The sequence below is a fragment of the Gadus morhua genome, chromosome 3, assembly GCF_902167405.1.
Source record: "Gadus morhua chromosome 3, gadMor3.0, whole genome shotgun sequence".
NCBI classification, from domain to species: Eukaryota; Metazoa; Chordata; class Actinopteri; order Gadiformes; family Gadidae; genus Gadus; species Gadus morhua.
The window spans coordinates 30,731,005-30,753,504 of record NC_044050.1 but is presented as its reverse complement, the minus strand read 5'-3'; the positions used below and the strand labels follow the sequence as shown (position 1 = coordinate 30,753,504).

The window sequence follows — 22,500 nt, the reverse complement described above, 5'->3', positions numbered from 1 at the left end:
ACAGTATAGAGCTATAACGAGGAGGAGGAGACAGTATAGAGCTATAACGAGGAGGAGACAGTATAGAGCTATAACGAGGAGGAGACAGTATAGAGCTATAATGAGGAGGAGACAGTATAGAGCTATAACGAAGAGGAGGAGACAGTATAGAGCTATAACGAGGAGGAGACAGTATAGAGCTATAACGAGGAGGAGACAGTATAGAGCTATAACGAGGAGGAGGAGACAGTATAGAGCTATAACGAGGAGGAGACAGTATAGAGCTATAACGAGGAGGAGACAGTATAGAGCTATAACGGAGGAGGAGACAGTATAGAGCTATAACGAGGAGGAGGAGACAGTATAGAGCTATAACGAGGAGGAGACAGTATAGAGCTATAACGAGGAGGAGACAGTATAGAGCTATAACGAGGAGGAGACAGTATAGAGCTATAACGAGGAGGAGACAGTATAGAGCTATAACGAGGAGGAGGAGACAGTATAGAGCTATAACGAGGAGGAGACAGTATAGAGCTATAACGAGGAGGAGACAGTGTAGAGCCATAACGAGGAGGACAGTATAGAGCTATAACGAGGAGGAGGAGACAGTATAGAGCCATAACGAGGAGGAGGAGACAGTATAGAGCTATAACGAGGAGGAGACAGTATAGAGCTATAACGAGGAGGAGGAGACAGTATAGAGCTATAACGAGGAGGAGACAGTATAGAGCTATAACGAGGAGGAGACAGTATAGAGCTATAACGAGGAGGAGGAGACAGTATAGAGCTATAACGAGGAGGAGACAGTATAGAGCTATAACGAGGAGGAGGAGACAGTATAGAGCTATAACGAGGAGGAGACAGTATAGAGCTATAACGAGGAGGAGGAGACAGTATAGAGCTATAACGAGGAGGAGACAGTATAGAGCTATAACGAGGAGGAGGAGACAGTATAGAGCTATAACGAGGAGGAGGAGACAGTATAGAGCTATAACGAGGGGGAGACAGTATAGAGCTATAACGAGGAGGAGACAGCATAGAGCTATAACGAGGAGGAGACAGTATAGAGCTATAACGAGGAGGAGACAGTATAGAGCTATAACGAGGAGGAGGAGACAGTATAGAGCTATAACGAGGAGGAGGAGACAGTATAGAGCTATAACGAGGAGGAGACAGTATAGAGCTATAACGAGGAGGAGACAGTATAGAGCTATAACGAGGAGGAGACAGTATAGAGCTATAACGAAGAGGAGGAGACAGTATAGAGCTATAACGAGGAGGAGGAGACAGTATAGAGCTATAACGAGGAGGAGGAGACAGTATAGAGCTATAACGAGGAGGAGACAGTATAGAGCTATAACGAGGAGGAGACAGTATAGAGCTATAACGGAGGAGGAGACAGTATAGAGCTATAACGAGGAGGAGGAGACAGTATAGAGCTATAACGAGGAGGAGACAGTATAGAGCTATAACGAGGAGGAGACAGTATAGAGCTATAACGAGGAGGAGGAGACAGTATAGAGCTATAACGAGGAGGAGGAGACAGTATAGAGCTATAACGAGGAGGAGACAGTATAGAGCTATAACGAGGAGGAGACAGTGTAGAGCCATAACGAGGAGGACAGTATAGAGCTATAACGAGGAGGAGGAGACAGTATAGAGCCATAACGAGGAGGAGGAGACAGTATAGAGCTATAACGAGGAGGAGACAGTATAGAGCTATAACGAGGAGGAGGAGACAGTATAGAGCTATAACGAGGAGGAGACAGTATAGAGCTATAACGAGGAGGAGACAGTATAGAGCTATAACGAGGAGGAGGAGACAGTATAGAGCTATAACGAGGAGGAGACAGTATAGAGCTATAACGAGGAGGAGGAGACAGTATAGAGCTATAACGAGGAGGAGACAGTATAGAGCTATAACGAGGAGGAGGAGACAGTATAGAGCTATAACGAGGAGGAGACAGTATAGAGCTATAACGAGGAGGAGACAGTATAGAGCTATAACGAGGAGGAGACAGTATAGAGCTATAACGAGGAGGAGACAGTATAGAGCTATAACGAGGAGGAGACAGTATAGAGCTATAACGAGGAGGAGGAGACAGTATAGAGCTATAACGAGGAGGAGGAGACAGTATAGAGCTATAACGAGGAGGAGGAGACAGTATAGAGCTATAACGAGGAGGAGACAGTATAGAGCTATAACGAGGAGGAGGAGACAGTATAGCGCTATAACGAGGAGGAGACAGTATAGAGCTATAACGAGGAGGAGGAGACAGTATAGAGCTATAACGAGGAGGAGACAGTATAGAGCTATAACGAGGAGGAGGAGACAGTATAGAGCTATAACAAGGAGGAGGAGACAGTATAGAGCTATAACGAGGAGGAGGAGACAGTATAGAGCTATAACGAGGAGGAGACAGTATAGAGCTATAACGAGGAGGAGACAGTATAGAGCTATAACGAGGAGGAGACAGTATAGAGCTATAACGGAGGAGGAGACTCAGTGTGTGTGTGTGCACGTGCGTGCGTGCATGTGCGTGTGTGTACCTTGATGGTTCCCAGCTTGTAGTCCTCCTCAGAGTCGTTGTAGACCACCATCACAAAGTCGTTGCCGATGTGTCTCTTCTTGTTGCAGCAGCCCTTATCACTCTCCCTGTTGGGCATCAGGGTGGCTATGTGGAAGATAGCTACACACACACACACACACAGTCACACACACACAGTCACACACACACAGTCACACACACAGTCACACACACACACACACACAGTCACACACACAGTCACACACACACACACACACACACACACACACAGTCACACACAGTCACACACAGTCACACACACACAGTCACACACACACAGTCACACACACACACACACACACACACACACACACACACACAGTCACACACAGTCACACACACACACACAGTCACACACACACACACACAGTCACAGTCACACACACAGTCACACACACACACACAGTCACACACACAGTCACACACACACACACACAGTCACACACACAAAGTCACACACACACAGTCACACACACACACAGTCGATAGTTGTCTCCTGATCCTGGGGAGCAGCAGTGATTGGCTGAGCCCCACCTTGCATTAGGGCTGCACAATATATCGAATTTTCATCGAGATGACGATATTGGCGTTCCACGATGACGCGTAGTGTTCTTGCGATATTTTGGCGATATTTTTTTTAAATATGCATCCGCAAAAAAAAAGAAAACGAAAAAAGAAACGAGCCCCGCCCATGCAGCATACGCTCTACCTCCGCTGCAGAGCAAACCAAGCGCTCCCTGTACACCTGTCTGCGACTGCGTGAGTACATCCTGCACACAGGGGGGGGGGGGGGGGGGGGGGGTGTGGCTCCTACCACTAGGGGGTGGTAGAAATTCGAAAGATTTTCTTCTTACCTTGCATGATGTCGTCGTGCCAGCAGTAGGTGAACTCGCCGTCGTCCCCATACTGGTCCAGACCCCCCAGGAAGATCTGGTCTGGGTCGCAGGCCTTCAGGTGGATCAGCCGCCCCAGCCCCGTCAGGAACGAGGCGTAGCGGTTGGAGCCATACTCGTTGGACAGGATGGCCACCTCGTTGCTCACCTGGTGGGACGAGCACACGGGTAGAGCTAGAGGAGCTAGATCTAAAGCATAGATCTACAGTATAGACTATTATATTAATAATGAATTGATATCAAAATCCCAGCATGCATATCGACTGGTCATTCAACTAACCCTGCTATTGTTCAATATGACTGACGGTTATGCTGGATTTGAGTGGGGCTTTTAATATTATTGATCATGCACTGCTAATTGCTAAACTCAAGTGCTATGGTGATACTGCCCTCTCTTGGATGCAGAGTGTTCTGTCTGGCAGGAGGCAAAGAGTGTTTTTCAATGAAAGCTTATCAGTCAGCAAAGATGTCCTCTGTGGGAGCCTCAAGGAAGCTGTCTGGGCCCTCTTTTATTTCTATCTTTACGAATGACTACAGTTCCCTATGTTCTGGAACAGACAAAAGTAGTAATGTATGCTGATGACTCAACTATGTTCTGTCTTCGTCATCATGCAATGAACTGACTGGTATTATGCAAAGAATTATTTTTAATATTCACTCTCATTAATTGGGTAGAGTTCAACAAATTAGTTTTGAACATCACTAAGACTAAGTGCATGGTTAAAAGTTAAATGTAATATATCTATTGGTGGTATCCCAATAGAGAAAGTAAAGAAAGTGAAATTACTTGGCATTATAATAGATGATCATTTGTCATGGTTTGACCATATTGATTCTATTGCTGTAAAAATGGGACAGGGTATTGCTATGACAAGAAAATGCTCTCAGTATGTGACTATGTGAATTCTTTAATAATAGGTAAGGAATTCCTTACCTATTAACATAAGAAGCATCAAGGGTAAATATCGATTAAAAAATCACTGGAACAAATGCTGAGGGAATCCACACACCAGGATTGACTCTCCATGCTTGCTGAACTTATAAACTTGAAAAATTATCATGTATTGCATATTGTCAGTTTTAAAACTCACTTTTCTCCTGCAATGGACTTGGTCTTTTTACTGAGAGGTTAATGATGTTTGTACAAAGTATTGAAGTGTTGTATTTTAGGTTTTTGTACTGTATGTATGTCTATATGTCTGTGTATTGCTGTGTATTGAAAGAATGGCGACCACAGCTGTGGAGGCTAATGGGGATCTGAATAAAGAAAGAATAAAGAAAGTATAGATCTACAGTAGAGATTCTAGAGTTTCCATCTACAGTATAGATCCAGGGGTAGGGTTAGGGTTACGGGGAGCTAGATCTACAGTTTAGATCTACAGAATAACTCAAAAAAGTTAATTAAGTCTAACTTGATATATTAACTTGTTTGTTCATGTAAACAGACTAGTATTCATTTGTTTGTACCTGACATGTTTCGACGACTTCCTGCAGTCGATCTACATAATAGATCGACAGTATATATCCAGGGCTAGGGTATGAGTTAGGGGGATCTAGATCTACAGTATAGAGCGAGGAGCAGGGCTAGCTGGCCCCTATATATGAGCTGGGATCTTCTAGTAGCAGAACGGGGTGTGGGGATGTGTGAGGTGGCTCTGTCGTGTGCCACCTTCAAAACAAAGAACTTGGTAGGCATCATCAGGTATCACAAGCGTATCTAATATTATATAGATCATACAAGATAATATAAGAAGAATAATATAGAAAACACAGCTCTGTCTGTCTGTCTGTCTGCCCGCCTTCCTGCCCGTCTGTCTGTCTCTCTGCCTGTCTGTCCTCACCTGACCCACTCCCACAAACACCACTCCGATCTTGTGAGTGTCATACGGAGGCATCTGGTCCAGCACCTTCACCGCCCGGTCGATCACCTGGAAAAGACCACAGAGCTGTCGGACCTCCTACTGAACCAGAGTACCGTGAGGACCAGAGCTGATGGACCTCCTACTGAACCAGAGTACCGTGAGGACCAGAGAGCTGATGGACCTCCTACTGAACCAGAGTACCATGAGGACCAGAGCTGATGGACCTCCTACTGAACCAGAGTACCATGAGGACCAGAGCTGATGGACCTCCTACTGAACCAGAGTACCATGAGGACCAGAGCTGATGGACCTCCTACTGAACCAGAGTACCGTGAGGACCAGAGCTGATGGACCTCCTACGGTACTAGAGTACCATGAGGACCAAAGAGCTGATGGACCTCCTACTGAACCAGAGTACCATGAGGACCAGAGCTGATGGACCTCCTACGGTACTAGAGTACCATGAGGACCACAGAGCTGATGGACCTCCTACGGTACCAGAGTACCGTGAGGACCAGAGCTGATGGACCTCCTACGGTACTAGAGTACCATGAGGACCACAGAGCTGATGGACCTCCTACGGTACAAGAGTACCATGAGGACCAGAGCTGATGGACCTCTTACGGTACCAGAGTACCATGAGGACCACAGAGCTGATGGACCTCCTACTGAACCAGAGTACCATGAGGACCACAGAGCTGATGGACCTCCTACGGTACTATAGTACCATGAGGATCACAGAGCTGATGGACCTCCTACGGTACCAGAGTACCATGAGGACCAGAGCTGATGGACCTCTTACGGTACCAGAGTACCATGAGGACCACAGAGCTGATGGACCTCCTACTGAACCAGAGTACCATGAGGACCAGAGCTGATGGACCTCCTACGGTACTAGAGTACCATGAGGACCACAGAGCTGATGGACCTCCTACGGTACCAGAGTACCATGAGGACCAGAGCTGATGGACCTCTTACGGTACCAGAGTACCATGAGGACCACAGAGCTGATGGACCTCCTACTGAACCAGAGTACCATGAGGACCACAGAGCTGATGGACCTCCTACGGTACCAGAGTACCGTGAGGACCACAGAGCTGATGGACCTCCTACGGTACAAGAGTACCATGAGGATCAGAGCTGATGGACCTCCTACTGAACCAGAGTACCGTGAGGACCACAGAGCTGATGGACCTCCTACTGAACCAGAGTACCGTGAGGACCACAGAGCTCCTCCTGGGGGAGGCCGGGGGGACTGACCTGGGTCTTGGGCAGCAGCAGAGGCTTGTTGGCCTCGTTGCCGAAGAACGGAGAGTGATAGAGCTGGAGGAACACGAAGCTGGGGAGGAGAGAGAAGACACCAGGAGGGTTAGAGACACCAGGAGGTCTGTTAGAGAGACCGGGGGGTCTGTTAGAGAGACCGGGAGGTCTCACACTGAGAGACGGACTCACACTGGTACATGTGATATCTGTTATAGGGGTCTCTCAGTGAGTCCGTCTCAGTGAGTCCGTCTCTCAGTGAGTCCGACTCTCAGTGTGTGTCCGTCTCTCAGTGTGAGTCCGTCTCTCAGTGTGAGTCTGTCTCTCAGTGAGTCCGTCTCTCAGTGTGAGTCCGTCTCTCAGTGTGAGTCCGTCTCTCAGTGAGTCCGTCTCTCAGTGTGAGTCCGTCTCTAAGTGAGTCTGTCTCTCAGTTTGAGTCCATCTCTCAGTGAGTCCGTCTCTCAGTGTGAGTCCGTCTCTCAGTGTGAGTCCGTCTCTCAGTGAGTCCGTCTCTCAGTGTGAGTCCGTCTCTCAGTGTGAGTCCGTCTCTCAGTGAGTCCGTCTCAGTGTGAGTCCGTCTCTCAGTGTGAGTCCGTCTCTCGGTGAGTCCGTCTCAGTGTGAGTCCGTCTCTCAGTGAGTCCGTCTCTCAGTGTGAGTCCGTCTCTCAGTGAGTCCGTCTCAGTGTGAGTCCGTCTCAGTGTGAGTCCGTCTCTCAGTGTGAGTCCGTCTCTCAGTGAGTCCGTCTCTCAGTGAGTCCGTCTCAGTGAGTCCGTCTCAGTGTGAGTCCGTCTCTCAGTGAGTCCGTCTCTCAGTGTGAGTCCGTCTCTCATGTGAGTCCGTCTCTAAGTGAGTCTGTCTCTCAGTTTGAGTCCATCTCTCAGTGTGAGTCCGTCTCTCAGTGTGAGTCCGTCTCTCAGTGAGTCCGTCTCTCAGTGTGAGTCCGTCTCTCAGTGAGTCCGTCTCAGTGTGAGTCCGTCTCTCAGTGTGAGTCCGTCTCTCAGTGAGTCCGTCTCTCAGCGAGTCCGTCTCTCAGTGTGAGTCCGTCTCTCAGTGTGAGTCCGTCTCTCAGTGAGTCCGTCTCTCAGTGTGAGTCCGTCTCTCAGTGTGAGTCCGTCTCTCAGTGAGTCCGTCTCTCAGTGAGTCCGTCTCAGTGTGAGTCCGTCTCTCAGTGAGTCCGTCTCTCAGCGAGTCCGTCTCAGTGTGAGTCCGTCTCTCAGTGAGTCCGTCTCAGTGTGAGTCCGTCTCTCAGTGTGAGTCCGTCTCTCAGTGTGAGTCCGTCTCTCAGTGAGTCCGTCTCTCAGTGTGAGTCCGTCTCTCAGTGTGAGTCCGTCTCTCAGTGAGTCCGTCTCTCAGTGTGAGTCCGTCTCTCAGTGAGTCCGTCTCAGTGTGAGTCCGTCTCTCAGTGAGTCCGTCTCTCAGTGAGTCCGTCTCAGTGTCAGTCCGTCTCTCAGTGTGAGTCCGTCTCTCAGTGAGTCCGTCTCTCAGTGAGTCCGTCTCTCAGTGTGAGTCCGTCTCTCAGTGAGTCCGTCTCAGTGTGAGTCCGTCTCTCAGTGTGAGTCCGTCTCTCAGTGAGTCCGTCTCAGTGTGGGTCCGTCTCTCAGTGTGAGTCCGTCTCTCAGTGAGTCCGTCTCTCAGTGAGTCCGTCTCTCAGTGTGAGTCCGTCTCTCAGTGTGAGTCCGTCTCTCAGTGAGTCCGTCTCTCAGTGAGTCCGTCTCTCAGTGAGTCCGTCTCTCAGTGAGTCCGTCTCTCAGTGTGAGTCCGTCTCTCAGTGAGTCCGTCTCAGTGTGAGTCCGTCTCTCAGTGTGAGTCCGTCTCTCAGTGAGTCCGTCTCTCAGTGTGAGTCCGTCTCAGTGTGAGTCCGTCTCTCAGTGAGTCCGTCTCAGTGTGAGTCCGTCTCTCAGAGTGAGTCCGTCTCTCAGTGAGTCCGTCTCAGTGTGAGTCCGTCTCTCAGTGTGAGTCCGTCTCTCAGTGAGTCCGTCTCAGTGTGAGTCCGTCTCTCAGTGAGTCCGTCTCTCAGTGTGAGTCCGTCTCTCAGTGTGAGTCCGTCTCTCAGTGAGTCCGTCTCTCAGTGTGAGTCCGTCTCTCAGTGTGAGTCCGTCTCTCAGTGAGTCCGTCTCAGTGTGAGTCCGTCTCTCAGTGTGAGTCCGTCTCTCAGTGAGTCCGTCTCTCAGTGAGTCCGTCTCTCAGTGTGAGTCCGTCTCTCAGTGTGAGTCCGTCTCTCAGTGAGTCCGTCACTCGGTGAACTCCTCGTACCTGGGGCTGAGTCCGTAGGTCTTCTCTGCGGTGCTGGGCCCTGGGCGGCTGTGGTACGAGTCCCTCTCCGTGCGCCTCTCTCTTCTGGAGGACGGAGCCGACACCGAGATGGTGTGGCCCCGGGGACGGTGCCCGCCGCTGGGGGAGAGGGGCCCTGGGTAGGCCACCGCTGAGGGGAACTCCAGGCACAGGCCTGCCGCCCCACCCGTCGACCCAGGCGTCTCCCCACCTCCTCCTACTCCACCTGCTGCTCCTCCTCCTGCTGCCGCTCCACCTGCACCACCACCTGCTCCTGCTGCTCCACCTCCTCCGCCGACCGCCTCCACCTTCTCCCTCTCCCCGGGGGCCTGGGCGGGCGGGGGCTTCCCGTCTGAGGGCGCTCTGGGCCGGGGGGGGCTGAGGGCGGGGGGGCCGGGGGCGGGGGCCTCCAGGCCCTGGCAGAAGGCCTGGGGGAGGGTCTGCAGCTCGGGGGAGGAGCTGGACTTGTTGAGGCCCTGGGCGGCGTGGGGCTGGAAGGGGAGGTCGGGCCCCTGGCTGCCCGGGGTGGAGGGCCCCTGGGGCGGCTGGTCGATGGGGATGGCCCCCTCGCTCACCTCCTCCAGGGTCGACTTCTCCTCGTCCTGGCTGGAGGTGGAGGAGGACTGGGGGAGGGGGGAAGGGGATCGACATCTGAGCACAACGGACCTCTGAGTCTGAAGCAGACTTTAGTTTAGTGGAGGGGGAGAGAGCTCCAGGAGGACCATACTGCTCCATGGAGGGTTAGGGTTAGGGTTAGATTAGCCTAACCCTAACCCCACCCACTAACACCACCACCACCCCCACTAACAACACCCCCACCCCCACCACCACACCTACCCTGCTGAGCGTGTGCGGGGTCTTGGAGGTCATGAAGATGGGTTCAGAGGTCGCCTCGAAGTCTTCAGACGGGGAGCGGGTCGGCGGGGGGGCGGGCCGCTCCTCCTCCACCACCACCACAGAGTCTACAGGGGGGGCGTTGGGGGGTTAGGGTTAGGGTTAGGGTTACCCTAACCCTAACCCTAACCACCACAGAGTCTACAGGGGGGGCGTTGGGGGGTTAGCACGCACGCACGCACGCACGCACGCACACACACACACAGACGCGCGCGCACACACACCCGCACACACACACACCCAGACGCGCACACACCCACACACACACACACACACACACACACACACACACACACACACACACACACACACACACACACACACACACACACACACACACACACACACACACACACACACTATGGGGGAGAACGGTGGTTATGTCTCAAACACTCTCAAACAGAACTCCCAGCGATTCATTCTGGTCCAACAGGTTGAAGAACCGCACACGCCAAGTCAACAGGAAACACAAGCGGATGCGTGGAGTGAGAAGACTACATCAGAAGAGCCTCCCTGAGCGACACACAGACACAAGGACGTCTGCTGAGCCTGGCGGGCAGCTTCATCAGGTTGGGATCAGAACCCACAGGCTCTAACGAAGCACCACATGCAGGGTTACGCTGGAGAGAGGTCAGCTCCGTCCCTGAGCCCAAGGCCCCAGGTCGAGACATCAGGAAGACGAGCTCCACTGACAGAACTCTGAGCACAACCTGGGGCAGAAGAGGGTGAAGTGCCACGGATGGACCTCATGACCTCCTGTCTGGAGAAGAGTGAGGCGTTAGGCTCCCAGGGTGAGGGTTAGGCTCAGGGCTAGACCATGAGGAACCTTTAGGTTAGGTTAGGCTCAGGGCTAGACCATGAGGAACCTTTAGGTTAGGTTAGGCTCAGGGCTAGACCATGAGGAACCTTTAGGTTAGGTTAGGCCTAGGGCTAGACCATGAGGAACCTTTAGGTTAGGTTAGGGTCAGGGCTTTACAATGAGGAACCTTTAGGTTAGGTTAGGCTCAGGGCTAGACCATGAGGAACCTTTAGGATAGGTTAGGCTCAGGGCTAGACCATGAGGAACCTTTAGGTTAGGTTAGGCCTAGGGCTAGACCATGAGGAACCTTTAGGTTAGGTTAGGCTCAGGGCTTTACCATGAGGAACCTTTAGGTTAGGTTAGGCTCAGGGCTAGACCATGAGGAACCTTTAGGTTAGGTTAGGCTCAGGGCTAGACCATGAGGAACCTTTAGGTTAGGTTAGGCTCAGGGCTAGACCATGAGGAACCTTTAGGTTAGGTTAGGTTAGGCTCAGGGCTAGACCATGAGGAACCTTCAGGTTAGGTTAGGCCTAGGGCTAGACCATGAGGAACCTTTAGGTTAGGTTAGGCTCAGGGCTAGACCATGAGGAACCGTTAGGTTAGGCTCAGGGCTAGACCATGAGGAACCTTTAGGTTAGGCCTAGGGCTAGACCATGAGGAACCTTTAGGTTAGGTTAGGCTCAGGGCTTTACCATGAGGAACCTTTAGGTTAGGTTAGGCTCAGGGCTAGACCATGAGGAACCTTTAGGTTAGGTTAGGCTCAGGGCTAGACCATGAGGAACCTTTAGGTTAGGCCTAGGGCTCGACCATGAGGAACCTTTAGGTTAGGTTAGGCTCAGGGCTTTACCATGAGGAACCTTTAGGTTAGGTTCGGCTCAGGGCTAGACCATGAGGAACCTTTAGGTTAGGTTAGGCTCAGGGCTAGACCATGAGGAACCTTTAGGTTAGGTTAGGCTCAGGGCTAGACCATGAGGAACCTTTAGGTTAGGTTAGGTTAGGCTCAGGGCTAGACCATGAGGAACCTTTAGGTTAGGTTAGGCCTAGGGCTAAACCATGAGGAACCTTTAGGTTAGGTTAGGTTAGGCTCAGAGCTAGATCATGAGGAACCTTTAGGTTAGGTTAGGCTCAGGGCTAGACAATGAGGAACCTTTAGGTTGGGTTAGGCTCAGGGCTAGACCAGGAGGAACCTTTAGGTTAGGTTAGGGTAAGGCCTAGACCATGAGGAACCTTTAGGTTAGGTTAGGCTCAGGGCTAGACCATGAGGAACCTTTAGGTTAGGTTAGGTTAGGCTCAGGGCTAGACCATGAGGAACCTTTAGGTTAGGTTAGGCTCAGGGCTAGACCAGGAGAAACCTTTAGGTTAGGTTTGGCTCAGGGCTAGACCATGAGGAACCTTTAGGTTAGGTTAGGCTCAGGGCTAGACCATGAGGAACCTTTAGGTTAGGTTAGGCTCAGGGCTAGACCATGAGGAACCTTTAGGTTAGGTTAGGGTAAGGCCTAGACCATGAGGAACCTTTAGGTTAGGTTAGGCTCAGGGCTAGACCAGGAGAAACCTTTAGGTTAGGTTTGGCTCAGGGCTAGACCATGAGGAACCTTTAGGTTAGGTTAGGCTCAGGGCTAGACCATGAGGAACCTTTAGGTTAGGTTAGGTTAGGCTCAGGGCTAGACCATGAGGAACCTTTAGGTTAGGTTAGGGTAAGGCCTAGACCATGAGGAACCTTTAGGTTAGGTTAGGCTCAGGGCTAGACCATGAGGAACCTTTAGGTTAGGTTAGGTTAAGGCCTAGACCATGAGGAACCTTTAGGTTAGGTTAGGCTCAGGGCTAGACCATGAGGAACCTTTAGGTTAGGTTAGGCTCAGGGCTAGACCATGAGGAACCTTTAGGTTAGGTTAGGCTAAGGGCTAGACCATGAGGAACCGTTAGGTTAGGCTCAGGGCTAGACAATGAGGAACCTTTAGGTTGGGTTAGGCTCAGGGCTAGACCAGGAGGAACCTTTAGGTTAGGTTAGGGTAAGGCCTAGACCATGAGGAACCTTTAGGTTAGGTTAGGCTCAGGGCTAGACCATGAGGAACCTTTAGGTTAGGTTAGGTTAGGCTCAGGGCTAGACCATGAGGAACCTTTAGGTTAGGTTAGGCTCAGGGCTAGACCAGGAGAAACCTTTAGGTTAGGTTTGGCTCAGGGCTAGACCATGAGGAACCTTTAGGTTAGGTTAGGCTCAGGGCTAGACCATGAGGAACCTTTAGGTTAGGTTAGGTTAGGCTCAGGGCTAGACCATGAGGAACCTTTAGGTTAGGTTAGGGTAAGGCCTAGACCATGAGGAACCTTTAGGTTAGGTTAGGCTCAGGGCTAGACCAGGAGAAACCTTTAGGTTAGGTTTGGCTCAGGGCTAGACCATGAGGAACCTTTAGGTTAGGTTAGGCTCAGGGCTAGACCATGAGGAACCTTTAGGTTAGGTTAGGCTCAGGGCTAGACCATGAGGAACCTTTAGGTTAGGTTAGGGTAAGGCCTAGACCATGAGGAACCTTTAGGTTAGGTTAGGCTCAGGGCTAGACCATGAGGAACCTTTAGGTTAGGTTAGGTTAAGGCCTAGACCATGAGGAACCTTTAGGTTAGGTTAGGCTCAGGGCTAGACCATGAGGAACCTTTAGGTTAGGTTAGGCTCAGGGCTAGACCATGAGGAACCTTTAGGTTAGGTTAGGCTAAGGGCTAGACCATGAGGAACCGTTAGGTTAGGCTCAGGGCTAGACCATGAGGAACCGTTAGGTTAGGCTCAGGGCTACACCATGAGAAACCTTTAGGTTAGGTTAGGCTCAGGGCTAGACCAGGAGGAACCTTTAGGTTAGGTTAGGCTCAGGGCTAGACCAGGAGGAACCTTTAGGTTAGGTTAGGCTCAGGGCTACACCATGAGGAACCTTTAGGTTAGGTTAGGCTCGGGGCTAGACCATGAGGAACCTTTAGGTTAGGTTAGGCTCGGGGCTAGACCATGAGGAACCTTTAGGTTAGGTTAGGCTCGGGGCTAGACCATGAGGAACCTTTAGGTTAGGTTATCTGGGCCAGCAGGCAGGGGGGGGGGGGACACACGGGGGGAGACGGTACCTGCCCAGGAGATGCTCCTGGTCAGCCTCCCGGAGGCTGGGGCTCCGGTGGAGGGAGCTGAGCCCAGACCCAGACCCCAGAGAGAGGCCCCCACTGGGGGGGGGGAGCCCAGGGAGAGGGTGGGCAGCACGGGGGCCGTTTAAAACCAACCCCAGCGTTGATCATAAGATGGGGGCGGTGAAGATACAAAACGAAACAATCAGAGAGAAGAAGAGCAGGGAATGCCCTGGGCGGGGTCAGGAGGTCCCCCCCCCCCCCGAGAGACGTCCCCTGGGCGGGGTCATGAGCTACTGATCCATAGAGCCCCCCCCCCCCCCGAGAGACGAGCTACTGATCCATAGAGCCCCCCCCCCCCCCCCGAGAGACGAGCTACTGATCCATAGAGCCCCCCCCCCCCCCCCACCGAGAGACGAGCTACTGAACCATAGAGCCCCCCCCCCCCCCCGAGAGACGAGCTACTGATCCATAGAGCCCCCCCCCCCCCCCGAGAGACGAGCTACTGATCCATAGAGCCCCCCCCCCCCCCCCCCCCGAGAGACGAGCTACTGATCCATAGAGCTCCCCCCCCCCCCCCAAGAGACGAGCTACTGATCCATAGAGCCCCCCCCCCCCCCGAGAGACGAGCTACTGATCCATAGAGCCCCCCCCCCCACCAAGAGACGAGCTACTGATCCATAGAGCCCCCCCCCCCCCCGAGAGACGAGCTACTGATCCATAGAGCCCCCCCCCCCCCCCCGAGAGACGAGCTACTGATCCATAGAGCCCCCCCCCCCCCCGAGAGACGAGCTACTGATCCATAGAGCCCCCCCCCCCCCCCCCCCCACGTATATATATATATATAACAGCCTCAGTCTATAACAGTCTGAGAGCCACCCCCTCAATATAACAGTCTGAGAGCCCCCCCAATATAACAGTCTGAGAGCCCCCCCCCCCAATATAACAGTCACACATAAACACACACAGACAGACAGACAGACCCACTGTCTCACCTGTGTTGGAGCGCTGCACTAGGTGCCCCTTCCCCGCGGCGTGGGGGGGGGGCGTGGCCGTGCTGGCGGGGGCGCTGGCCGTCTGGCCGGCCGGCTCCTTCACACCCTCCATGGCCATCAGGATGGTGGACAGCTCCTGCAGCGGCATGTTGCCCAGCTCCGAGGAGAAGGGGCTGGGCGGGTTCTCCAGACACATCAGCCAGCTGGTGTTACCTGAGGGGGCGGAGTCAGACCGCGTCAGACGGGGGCGGGGCCTCATCAACCCTGGATAACGCCTCGTTAGGAGGAGTCTGATTGGTTCAGTTCGTTACTCAGACGCCCCTCGATGACGGAGAGGTTGAGGACCTGCTAGGGGCCACGTGCTCCTGCCCACCAGGCTCAAGGTTATATCTAAACCTATATATATATATATAAACAAACCAGTGCTGTCAGTTAAACGCGTTATTAACGGCGTTAACGCAAGCCAATTTTAACGGCTTTAATTTTTTTATCGCGCGATTAACGCAACTATTTTTTTTTCTTTTTTTTTTGGGCTCAAAACAAAGAAGCAGCAGCCTGACTGCTATGTTCAAGGCAGTATGTTTGTATGTTCATTGTTTAAATGCACTATAGGCATTTTTTTTGTATCGTCCTGTTCTGATCAGTTTATGCCAATGTTGTTTATCTTCTTTATCAATAAAGAAACATTTGCACAAGGCAAGCCGATGCACTTCTCCATGTTGATAAGAGCATTAAAATGAGAAAAATTAATGGGTCAAAGAAATCAAGGGATATTTAGCATAGAATTTTTTTTTCGATTAATCATGAGTTAGCTTTGGCATTAATGAGATTAATCGCGATTAAATATTTTAATCGCTAGACAGCACTAATAGAAACCTTTATATATATGTTATATCTATACCTATATATGTTATATCTAAACCTATAATATATATATATTAGGGGTGTAACGGTACACGTATTTGTACCGAACCGTCACGGTACAGGCACTTCGGAGCGGTTACAGAGGTGTACCGCGGTACGTAAATGTGGTGTACATAGCGTTAATATGGCGAATGTAAAGGCTTGTTTTGCGATGCGGAATTTAAAACTTGAAGTCAGAGTTCCAGCCGGACCATTTAGCCAAAGTATACTACTCGGTAATCTGAGTCGGAGTAGCATACTAAACTTCCAAAGCTTTTCAAATCTTATTTGGTGTTTTATTGGTCCTTAAGGTGCAAAGTAAACAATGTACAAAGTAATTAAGGCGCAAAGTCAAACCGGAGAAGTGATTCCGGAAATGAATTTGTTAGAGGACCAATCACAGCCCTTGCCGTCACTGTTGCGTCGACCAATAGGTCCATGGCGTCGACAGATAGTTGAAAAATATTGGATGCTCTCCGGCTATGGAGGGCTCTCCGTGTCTACGTACATCCCTTTAACATGCACACGCTAGGGATGGGCAACGCTCGTCCAATAGTCGGAGTCACGTAGAAACCGAATAATGAACGTGCCTATCGTTTATCACACGGCTCTTCTCAATGCTGGTGAACGCTCCGTTGACTTGCATGGGCCTTCACAACTTCCGATGGTGAATAGCGTCCTCGGTTGCTAAGCGACGTCAACGTCTTTGGCGGAATGTGTGAAGTTATTTTTTTGACGCGTCTAGTTCACCGTCATGCAGGCTGTGTTCAGTGAAATAAAGAAATAAATAGCGATCCGTTTCCGGCGCATGTAGGTCCATCTGCTTAAGCCCACGTTGAAATAATTTTGATGTTGAAAGTTGATGGCGCAGTTGTTGAAATAAACAGATTGATTTCATACAAATCATAAAAGCCTCTCCCTGTGTCATTGTGTGTGCGTGTATCCGAGGTGCGTGCGTGGGGGGTTCTTGATTGACTGATTTTCGAATATTATGCGAATACTAATAATAATAATATAATAATATCTTTATATTATTATATGAAAAAACAAGTGTTTACAAAGTGCTTTGACATAAGACAATTAGGAAGAGAATAAAAACTAGAACTGCAAGCAGTTATGCAGGGGTCCAAGAAGTGTGCATTTCGCCGGCACAACGCGAAGCATGTGTTCAAAACAAATGGGCTTGGCCTATGCCAAAAGATGCAACTGACTCCAGTGAATCTGTGGATATAAAGGTTTTGACTGTGGGAGGTTCGGTGTGTGAGTTATAGCCTAAAACGCGTTTTCAGAACATTCCATTGGCCAAATAGGAGATAGACAATGTCGTCGTTTTTTGGCGCCGCCCTGTTGGCGAAATTTTCCAAAGACAATTTTCCTTTGCCAAATAACTCCCGCCCACATTAATAATTCTTGGCCATATTTTCTATATAGACTCGGGTTTGCCCCTTGATGGTTTCCCTTGAGTTTGAAGAACATTCCTTTGGCCAATTAGAAGATATACAATTTCCTCGTTTATTGCGCCCCCTGAGGGCGTAATTTTCCCAATTTTTTATCGAACGCCGTTAAGGTTAGCACCAACATGTGTGTAAAATCTGGACTCGATCCGATGTCTAATTTTGTTTTTTTTCTGGATTTTTGATTTTCGACTTAAAACGTAGCTAATAAACAAATATTCAAAATGCTACCGTTTCGTCATCGACGGTCGGATCAAAAATGTGTTCGATGGATTATTTTCGTGTGCCTCTGAAGATGTCGTGTGCTAAGTTTTGTGTCAATTGGTCAAAAAATGTTGGAGGAGTAGGGAAAAGGCAGTTTAGCGGTTTTCGCGATTTTGCGAAAAAAAATTAGAGACGCAAATGGGCGTGGCCTATGCCAAAAGATGCAGCAGACTCCAGTGAATATGTGTGTATAAGGTTTTGAATGTGGGAGGTTCGGTGTGGGAGTTATAGCCCCAAACGCGTCTGTCCTTGGTATAGTGCCACCTAGTGACCGGCGCGTCTGGATTTGGTTATCTGAGTAGCGGTGCCGGACCTGGATCAAGTCATGCAATTGGCGTGTCGGCACCATTTACGGTTTGGGCTGTGGTACCACTTTTAGCGCAGGAATAATAATATGAAAAATCCTTACAAAAACAATAGGGATCCAACCTGTTGGCTTGGACCCCTAATAATAAAAATACGATGTCACGTAAAAGCAAGTCTATAGAAATGTGTTTTGAGAAGTGATTTAAAAGAGTTTACTGATTTAGCGAGCCTTATCTCCGCGGGAAGGCCGTGGAACAGTGAGCAGGGCCCCGCCCGTTGATCTGAGGCTGTGAACAGGCTCGTACGGGGTCAGCATGTCTGTTATATATTCGGGGGCTAGTCCATGACGAGCCTGAAAAGTGATCAATCAAATCTTAAAATCGATTCTAAAACAGACAGGGAGCCAGTGCAAAGAAGCTAGGTACAGGAGTGATGTGACGTCGTCTGTTAAAACCAGTGAGAAGTCTAGCTGCTGAATTCTGAACCAACCGGAGGTGGGGGAGTGATTTATGGGTGCTGCCGGCTAACAGAGATCTACTGTGATCTAGGGTTAGGGTTAGCCCTAACCCTAACCCTAACCCAACCGGAGGTGGGGGAGTGATTTATGGGTGCTGCCGGCTAACAGAGAGCTACTGTGATCTAGACGCGAGAATACGAGGGCATGGATACATTATTCGAGGTCGGGTTGTGATAAAAAAAATAATAATTTGGAAATGGTTCTGATATGGTGGAATCATGACTGTACAACTTTGCTAATGTGAGCGATGAAAGTGAAGTCTGAATCTAAAGTGACACCTAAGATTCTGGCAGTGGGCTTGATATTGCTGGATAATGGACCGAGGCTGGTGGGACTGGTGATGATTATCTGATTTATCTGCTATATTTAGACCTATATACATATATGTTCTATTTAAACCTATTATTTGTTATATTTAAACCTATATATCTGCTATATTTAAACCTATATATATTTAAACCTATATATATGTAATATTTAAACCTATTTCTGTTATATTAAAACCAATATATCTGTTATATTTAAACCTATATATACACACGTTATATTTAGACACCATATATCTGTTATATTTTAACATGTATATATGTTATATCTAACCCTATATATCTGTTATATTTAAACATACATATGTTATATCTTAACCTATATATGTTAGATCTAAACATGTATAGGTTATATCCAACCCTATATATGTTATATCTAACCCTATATATATGTTATATTTAAACATGTATATACATTATATTTAGACCTGAATAAATGTTATATATTTGTTATATTTAAACATGTTTATATGTTATGTTATATTTAGACACCTGTATACATGTTATATATCTGTTGTATTTAAACATGTTTATATGTATCATGTTGTATTTAGACCTGCATATATGTTTTATATCTGTTATACCTAAACATGTTTATATGTTATATTTAGACCTGTATATAATTATATCTAAACATGTATATATGTTACATTTAGACCTATATATATGTCATATATACGTTATATATATGTTATATCGAAACATGTATGTTACATTTAGACCTATATATATGTTATATATATATATATGTTGTATCTAAACATGTATATGTTACCTTTAGACCTATATAAATGTTATATATATGTGTTGTATCTAAACATGTATATGTTACCTTTAGACCTATATAAATGTTATATATATGTGTTGTATCTAAACATGTATATATGTTACATTCAGACCTATATGTATGTTACAAATATGTGTTGTATCTAAACATGTATATATGTTACATTTAGACCTATATATATGTTACATGTTACATATATGTTATATATATGTGTTGTATCTAAACATGAATATATGTTACCTTTAGACCTATATATATGTTATATATGTGTTGTATCTAAACATGTCTGTTACATTTAGACCTATATATATATGTTATATATATATATTGTATCCAAACATGTATATGTTACATTTAGACCTATATACATGTTATATATATGTGTTGTATCTAAACATGTATATATGTTACATTTAGACCTATATATATGTTATATATATGTGTTGTATCTACTCATGTATATATGTTACCTTTAGACCTATATATATGTTATATATATGTTGTATATATGTGTTGTATCTAAACATGTATATGCTACATTTAGACCTATATATATGTTATATATATGTGTTCTATCTAAACATGTATATATGTTACCTTTAGACCTATATATGTTATCTATATGTTAAATATATGTGTTGTATCTAACATTTATATATGTTACCTTTAGACCTATATAAATGTTATATATATGTGTTGTATCTAAACATGTATATATGTTACCTTTAGACCTATATATATGTTATATATATGTGTTGTATCTAAACATGTATATATGTTACCTTTAGACCTATATGTTATATATATGTGTTGTATCTAAACATGTATATATGTTACCTTTAGACCTATATTTTATATATATATGTGTTGTATCTAAACATGTATATATGTTACCTTTAGACCTATATATATGTTATATATAGTGGTGGGCCGTTAGCGTCGTTAACGGCTGCGTTAACGCGAAACTTTTATCGCGCGATAAAAAAAATATCGCCGTTAATCTATTTTCAAACACTTCCTTGTTCGGCCCCTTCACGTGACTGAACTAACCAATCGGAAGCTAGAATTTAGACTGAGGTAAACGTGAGGGAATCAGAGGGGCAGATTCAACAGAATATCCTGACTGTGTTAAATATGTAAACATGTAAATATGTAATAATTGTGTAACATAAATATGTAAATGATTAACTGACTAAAAATTGTTAGTACATTTCTAGCAAATTAACTCCAATATAAATTATATTTCAAATATTTAACTTCTAAACCTTACATTATTATGGATTATTACACGGCTCTTCTCAATGCTGTAGACTGCTCCATTCACTTGCATGGGCCTTCCCAACTTTCAGCTGTCAATTACTTTTGTTTATGCTCCGTTCACTTGCATGGGCACTTCACAACTTCCGGCGGTGAATTATATTTGATAAATCACCATTGTCCAGCATAATTGACCGCTGTCAAGGTAAACAAACAGATTTTTTGCCGTTTGCCATTTTAATCTAGCCTGGTTCTACCAGACTCTCGTACTTCACTTCATTTCATTTCATTTGTACAGAGAGTCTGGACCTAATCAATTGACAAACGTTAACTCACTTGAAGGCGGGTGTCTGTTGAAGTTTAAAATGATTGGATCTGCCCAGTGCCACTCTGGATCTGCCATAACCAATCGCTAACGTTTGGTTGTGACGTATGTCATGCGCCGGGAATCACACGCAGGTTGTACACAAACTAAACACCTTGCGCGTCTGCACGAAAATGTCCGTCAACGACAGCTGCAGGTTTTGTTCGTCGAATTTAATTTATCAGGGAAAAATTGCACATTGTAAATCAACTACCGACCTACAACAACAACTCAAACTGGCGTACGACTTTATCGTCATTGTTCTCAGACACGCCCTCTGTTCGCTGATTGGTGGCCGCTGTGGCGGCACCAGAAAACCAAATTACATACAGCAGGTCCAGACCTAGTACTGAAGGGAAATTCAAATTGAGCGGAAGTACTTAGGCGGGCGGAGCCAGGCTAATTTTAATCTAGATTAATTTTGGAATTAATATAGATTAAAAATAATAATCTATGCCCACCACTAGGTATATATATGTTATATATGTGTTGTATCTAAACATGTATACATGTTACCTTAGACCTATATATATGTTATATATTATATGTTATATATATGTTAGATGTATGTTATATATATGTGTTGTATCTAAACATGTATATATGTTACCTTAGACCTATATATATGTTATATATATGTTATATATGTGTTGCATCTAAACATGTATATATATGTTACCTTAGACCTATATATATGTTATATATATGTTATATATATGTGTTGTATCTAAACATGTATATATATGTTACCTTAGACCTATATATATGTTATATATATATGTTATATATATGTGTTGTATCTAAACATGTATATATGTTACCGTAGACCTATATATATATGTTATATATATGTTGTATATATGTGTTGTATCTAAACATGTATATATGTTACCTTAGACCTATATATATGTTATATATGTTGCATATATGTGTTGTATCTAAACATGTATATATGTTACCTTAGACCTATATATATGTTATATATATGTTGTATCTAAACATGTGTCCCGGTGCCTCTCGTACCGGACGGCCGCCGTATGAAGATCTCGGCCCAGCCCTGGGTCAGCATGGGGATGAACTCGGCCAGGCTGGGGTTGTCCTTGAGGGGCGGGGGGGGGGTGGGGGCCGCGGGGGCCGCGGGGCCCAGGCTTTCCAGGGGGGGGGGGCCCGCGGCGGCAGAGGAGAGAGGGGGGCCGTACTCCCCCTCAGAGGGGGACACCAGAGGACTGAGACTCTGGGCGGGCCCTGAGCGCAGGGCGTGGCCACCTGGGGGGACGGGACGACAGAGGCATCAGCAACAGCACCGGGGGGGGGGGGGGGGGGGGGGGGGGGGGGGAACAGAGGCATCAGCAACAGCACCGGGGGGGGACGGGGGACGACAGAGGCATCAGCAACAGCACCGGGGGGGGGGGGGGGGGGACAGAGGCATCAGCAACAGCACCGGGGACGGGACGGGGGACGACAGAGGCATCAGCAACAGCACCGGGGGGGGGGGGGGGGGGGGGACAGAGGCATCAGCAACAGCACCGGGGACGGGACGGGGGACGACAGAGGCATCAGCAACAGCACCGGGGGGGGCATCAGCAACAGCACCGGGGGGGGCGGGGGGGGGGGGGGGACAGAGGCATCAGCAACAGCACCGGGGGGGGGCGGGGGGGACAGAGGCATCAGCAACAGTACCGGGGGGGGG

The 22,500-nt window shown here is 47.8% G+C and overlaps 1 protein-coding gene across 1 annotated transcript in view; it reads right to left on the bottom strand.

Annotated features, from left to right (window-relative positions):
- tsc2 (TSC complex subunit 2) overlaps positions 1–22,500 on the bottom strand; it is a gene marked incomplete in the record, with an annotated part of 40,151 nt that overhangs the window by 4,413 nt on the left and 13,238 nt on the right. The window contains 8 exon segments of the mRNA XM_030351266.1: positions 2,530–2,669; positions 3,422–3,608; positions 5,302–5,388; positions 6,583–6,661; positions 8,837–9,477; positions 9,692–9,816; positions 14,633–14,845; positions 21,834–22,076. Of these exon segments, the coding sequence (XP_030207126.1) occupies positions 2,530–2,669; positions 3,422–3,608; positions 5,302–5,388; positions 6,583–6,661; positions 8,837–9,477; positions 9,692–9,816; positions 14,633–14,845; positions 21,834–22,076 (1,715 nt within the window).